At 39.7% G+C, this 6124-nt stretch overlaps 1 protein-coding gene across 1 annotated transcript in view; it reads left to right on the top strand.

Annotated features, from left to right (window-relative positions):
* Nucleotides 1-2644, top strand: part of ell (elongation factor RNA polymerase II) — a 37247-nt gene extending 34603 nt beyond the window's left edge. Inside the window, exon 12 of the mRNA XM_083887902.1 lies at nucleotides 101-2644. Within this exon, the coding sequence (XP_083744028.1) occupies nucleotides 101-211 (111 nt within the window). The 3' untranslated portion in view covers nucleotides 212-2644. The remainder of the gene's footprint in view (nucleotides 1-100) is intronic.
* The last annotated feature ends 3480 nt before the right edge of the window (nucleotides 2645-6124 follow it).

Genomic DNA, 6124 nt, shown 5'->3' on the forward strand with positions numbered 1-6124 from the left:
GCTCTCACTGGCTAGGATTGATTTTTCGAGCATGACATGAGTATTTGAGTGCATTAGCCAACTGTGACGGTGCTTTTTTTTTTTTTTAAATCCCTTGCAGACTAATCCAAACTATAGCCAAGAGAAGAACCGCTGTGAGTATCTACACAACAAACTGGCACATATAAAGAGACTAATCGCTGCGTACGATCAACAGCAACTCGAAAAGTAGTCGTTAGACGTTTGTTTCCCTGTTATCTCTGGAAACCATGCAGATAAAGGAAAACTCTGGAATTCCGCTTGTGCTAAAGAAATGTTCTCATGAAAGATGCCATGAAAGGAGCGTTTCCCCTCATTGCAACCAAAGGCGTCAGTGAGAACTGAGCAGGACACATGATCCGTTTCTCGTTCCTTTCGTTTGTTTCTCCTCATTCTTTTGGAAAAATGGGACTGGGGCCCGGTGTGGCCAGGTCCATAAGTGTAGTTGCAATGCGTTGAGAAAGAAAGGTTTTGTGGCTTTGTCTTTGTCAACAGCCCATCCTGCTTTAAGTGCACGGTGGTTCGGAAGAGTCAGTATCTTGGAAATAAACCGTTCCTACTTTTGGAAACTGGAAGGAAGGGGACGCTGAGATGAAAACTGCTGATTTTACGCCGAGAGCAACTAATTTTGTTTTTGTGAAAAGAAAAATTAAGTTATCATGCATCTGTTTTCCCCCCATATACTGAAACTAATATTGTGATGTTCTGTTTAGTTTTCCGTCTTCCTTTCCTTTTATTTATTTTGACACTTAACTGCGGGGAATGAATCATGTTTTACACTCCTCAATACCAGTACTTAAAAGCTGTCTCTTCTCTTTGAGTCCTCACATCTTGAATGTCAGACAGTATTTTATTCAGAAGCTGCCTTGCCCATACAGTTGTCAAATCCGTTGGCGTTCATAATTATGTCTCTTTTAAAGAGATGCGGATATCACTCTCGATGAAGTCATAACCAATGCCTCGTAATGCACATGGTCAGTTGCACATTTGTGCACCTGGCTATTCTTTTCTAAAATCATGTGCAGATGTCTTAATAATGGAGATGTGTGAAAGTTTGCTGTCGTGTCCCGAGCTGCAGATTTTCCGTGAACGGTTACAGCAGCGGACCGTACTTAAGTTTTCATCCTAGCTTATCTCCATTAAGATCTTAATTGGTTGTCAATTTCACGATAATTTGTGATGCTTTTTGTAGCAAAAGAATAATTCAAAGATATCTAGAGAGATAATGGACAGATCTACACTTCACCAACAACTTTGGGAGATCCTCTAATTGTAAGATGATGCAGACGGGAGATTCAGATCTGTGTGTTTTTATTTTCTTTCATCTTCTAAGTGTTTAAAAAAAAAAAAGTAGTCTAGGTTCATCCACAGATCTGATATCTCTTTTGTTATTATTATTATTATTATTATTATTATTATTATTGCTAGTTTTAGTTATGTTTAAGACAGTGTTTTGGTTTTTTGTCTGCTCATCGCCCCTTATGGTAGAACATTCAAGACGACTGTTAAGATGAAGCCATGGTTGATCGTCCTCTGAGTGGAGAGCAGTGGACCTTCAGCTCAGAAGACTTGTGACCACTTTTTGCCTTTTTCAAATGTGATGTCAGATATTAAGCGGGAGGGAGATGCGGAAAAATCGCATCACCTTCGAAGCGTCGCGTCACGACGGATTTAAATTTAGAAATGCTGTATCAGAAGTTGAGCGCAGTCACCTTAAGTATTTCTTATATGGATCTTTTTATGTGAACATGAAAAATCAGCACTTTTTTGTCCAAATGACACTTTTCTCTTTGTCCATCAGAGTGCATGCTTTATGAATGTGTTACAATGAACAGTCTTTGTGTCTTTACTTGAAAACAACAAACAAAGGAAACTGCCCAAGGAGATCACAATCCAAGCAAATCCAATCCAAGAGAGTTGACGCGTCACCATTCGACGTGGATCTGACCAGCATATTTACCAAAGTGTTTACCAAGTCAGATGAAATGTGACGCTCAACCAAATTCTCTACTTTGTGTTCTCACTGCTTTTGTCGCACATCATCCAGTGGAAACGTCCTCTGTTTACTTCATACAGGATTTGCATGACTGGGCTCAAGTGTTATTAACGTTATGTCAGGCTTTAAAACGATATCACTGTCCCATTTCAAACACTACATACAGGCCAGTGCCCTGAGGCTCGTCACACACCGAGACCAAGACTGGATCTGGGACTTGATGAAATAACGCTCGCCCAGTACTGCAACCTCGATTCTCACTGTCATTATTTACTGTAAACACTCAGACATAATTACCGCGTTACACCCCTTTTATGGTCAAAATCCATGGCGCGTGAGTTCATTAGTAAACACATTTTTGCTGTGATGGAGAACAAACTGTTGGAAAGTCGTGAAATGCCAGCACAGGAGTACAGTTGTATGAATTGTGCCAAAAATGATGTGTTGTATAGGGTTTTTTTTGTTTTTTTTTTCCTTTTCTTTTCTCGGAGCATATACATGCTGCTGTATTAGCAAAGAGGGCTTTGGAGAATAGTCATGAAATGTTGATTTTGCTAATACCCAAAGCATGCTTTTTGAAAACCATAAGGGAACGGGACTGAAATTGTTTCAATAAAATTCTTTAAAATCCTTATTTGTGAAATTCTCAAACTGTTGTTATTCATTATTGCGAGATTGCCTTTGGAATTTGACTCCCAAATGTAATTTGCCTGTTTTGTGAGGATATAGAGTTTTCTGTTTGTGGGTTTTCCTCTCTGTTTAATGGCTTTGCCTGATTGTGGTTTGTAGTGATGGCGGCGTCCTGTAGATGGCAGCAGTTTCTCGTCTACAAAGTCTCTCCACATCACTGGCAAACCTTGTTTTTGTTCAAGAAAGCTGCACATAAAGAAGAAGAGTTCTGCATTTGCATTGTTTCTTCTGAAACATTAATTTGGATTTGCTCAATGACACACTCGGGACTTTGTGTGATATATATTGCGTTCTAATGTGTGTCCTTTTATAACCTACATTTGTATGCCTCCTGCCAAATATGTACTTAAGCCTGAAACATGGATCCAAAAAAGGACCTGGCATGGGCAGCGGGAGCAGAAGATGCAGCAACGACGCGACTGAGAGGAGGACAGAGCCCCGGTGTAATCTGACACAGTGTGAGAGATCCCACAAATCTACATAGCGACTGTGTTCCAGTTGGTTGTGCTGAGCTTATGCCTGAGCCTCGCTGTGCTGCTACTGGCTCTTATCCCAAAGTTGGCCTCAGCAGCGCTGCTCGGGGAGCTGGAGGGGGCCCGGTCAGTGAGTTCACCGTGGCCAACAGCCTCCCCTCCCTCTCTCTCTCTGTACTCAACATACAGCAGCATATACACTGACATGTTTACACACATAGCTGTGGAACGGAGTGCTTTCCTCCCCCCTGTGTCTTTAAAGGGCTGTTGCCCTCTAGTCGGACAAGGTTTGAATTGTGTGGGTTTTGAAATGAAGAGGGAGCTGTCTACTTGTGTCTAGATTATCTGCTGCAAAGCAGATCAGTGCTCTAATATGAAAATGTAGGCCATGGTTGAGTAAAAGGTCAGTGTGTTCTTTAGACATGAGGGCATTTGTGTTCATTGTGAGGTTTTATTCACACTTTTTAACATCTGGCGATGAGGAAAACTCATATAATGCACATGTAGGATGCTGAGACTGAAATATTTGCAACTCCTTGGGCTAAAAACCACGATCAATAAAATATGCCAAGACTGTGAAATAATATTATAAAAAAAATGAACAGCAGTACAGTGTGCAGAAGACGGTGACCGTCACATGGTGCAATTCTGCTGTAAGATTCAAGATGGTCAAGTGTAAGGTTTGCTGTTTCTAGCATTTTGTGTGTAAGCTGCAGGAGTGCATGAGCAATGTGAGAATAACCAGGTCTGTTTAGGGTCCTAGATTTAAACTTTAGTGTGATTCAGACGTCCACTCGTGGTACTTTCTCTGTAACAAAAAAAAACAACAGCTCTGTGACATTTGGTTTCATCATGTTGATTATCACCGTCTCACCCTCCCGTGTCCCAGTGTCTCAGCGGGTGATTCTTCAGTGTCAGCTCACAGTTCTTAGCATTTCAGTGTCATATACTGACTGCTGTGACCTTCAGCGTTTCTTCTGACAGAAGCAGGATTGTTTTCTCTCTGCTGCTGATCTTGTGCCTGACACCACACCATTGTCTCTCTTTAAAAAAAAAAAAAAAAAACTGTGCAGCATCTACTTGGAGACAGATGCTGCATGTTTAAATGTTAAATCATCGAAAAATTGCAATACGGCCTGCTGCAGTTTTCATGTGTGTGTATATATGTATATGTGTGCGTGTGTGTGTATATATATGCATGTCTATATGTATGTATATGTATATACACAGCTATATATATATATGTACATATATGTACATGTACATATATATGTGTGTATATACTATATGGGTTGAGAATTGACCTTTTGAAATATAACCAGGTCACATTCATGAAGCCTCCTTCTCAACACAGCTGGCTCTGTATGTGGACTGCACTCTATTTTCTATGTGAGGGAGCTGAGGAGGATTTTTCCACTCCAGTTATATACAGGAGCTCGTATTATTTCCATTAAAAGGTATACAATCTACAACCAACCGCACTCAAAAACAAGCCGTTTGCTTGCTGCGTAATTGTTTTAGCGGGGAAACATGTCATTATACTGGGAGGCAGAATAGACAGACGGCGGAGACGTAAATATCAAAAATGGCATTGTGACTCGGCCACATGGTGACCCATCTTTAAACTGAGCCACAGTGCAGCTCATTCTTACACTGTTCTATTTTCTTGTCACACAAGTGTGTTTGCATTCCTTATAGGCGAACCAGAGGCTTGGCACATACTGGCAGACTGACACACCTGAGACACAACAACCAGGTGTCACATTTCATTTTATGCATGTGTTATTTGACCAAGTAAATGGTGGGGAAAATCTTAAAGGTGCATTATGTAATAAATCTAAATCAACTGGCCATAAAATCCTCCAAATATGTCACAGAGACTCAGGAATAATGTTCATATAACAAACTGAACTCACCAACAACAGTACAGCCAAAATATTTGCATTAAAAAAAATATTTTGCAGACTGCAAATCATGTTTATGTGTTGAAATCATGTTTTGGCATGTGGCGCCACCTACCGCCGTCTACCAATCATTGCAGTCAGTAGAGTCTCAGCCGCCGAGCAACCACGGGTTGCCAGTGACGTCAGAAAACGAAACCTATAAGACCTCGGTATTTTGAATTTGAATGTAGTAACCATTTTTTTGGCCACATTCTTACATATGGCACCTTTAACTAAATCCAAGATCTTTGATAATTGTATTGACTTTCACTACGTTAAGCTTGTTTATGCATGTTTATTCAGCAACAGACCTGCATGCACGTCTACTTCTTTAGATGCAATTTTTAATGTAATGTTTTTAAATGTGTTTTGTTTTATAGTTCTTAGTTCACTTTTATATTATATGGGCTGCAACTATCGATTACTTTCATAATCGATTAATCGACTAATTGTTTGGGCCATAAATTGTCATAAAATGTGGAAAAATGTTGATTGGTGTTTCACAAACATATCTGTCCATATAAAAATAATAAATACATAAATAAATAAATAATCAAGGTGACCCCTGGCCTAAACTTTATTTATTATCAATATTACTGTTATTTATTATTATTATTTTTGTTATTATTATTAGTGTTGTTATATATACAAATATAATAATAATAATAATAATCATGTTGAGTCAATGTTATTGTTTTCACATGGTAAATATTTCTGTAAAGGAAGTGTTTTAATAAAGACTTAATAAAGATAATAAAGAGGTTCCCTGTACATACCTAAGAATGCTGATGTTATTCTGTCACGTGCCGTGCGTACTCACTGATGCTGGCGCACGCGCTACGATCACAGTCCCCCTGGTGACGTCAGTGTCCCCGCTGCTACCAGTGGCCTCCTGCCATATTTATCCATGCCGGGCAAGATGGCGGCGATATGGACGAGGTGTTATTGGCAGTGGACATAAAAAGGAATTTTATTCACAAAACACCGCCGAGTCAGATACATTT

This window comes from Microchirus variegatus (genome assembly GCF_963457635.1).
Source record: "Microchirus variegatus genome assembly, chromosome: 4".
Lineage (NCBI taxonomy): Eukaryota > Metazoa > Chordata > Actinopteri > Pleuronectiformes > Soleidae > Microchirus > Microchirus variegatus.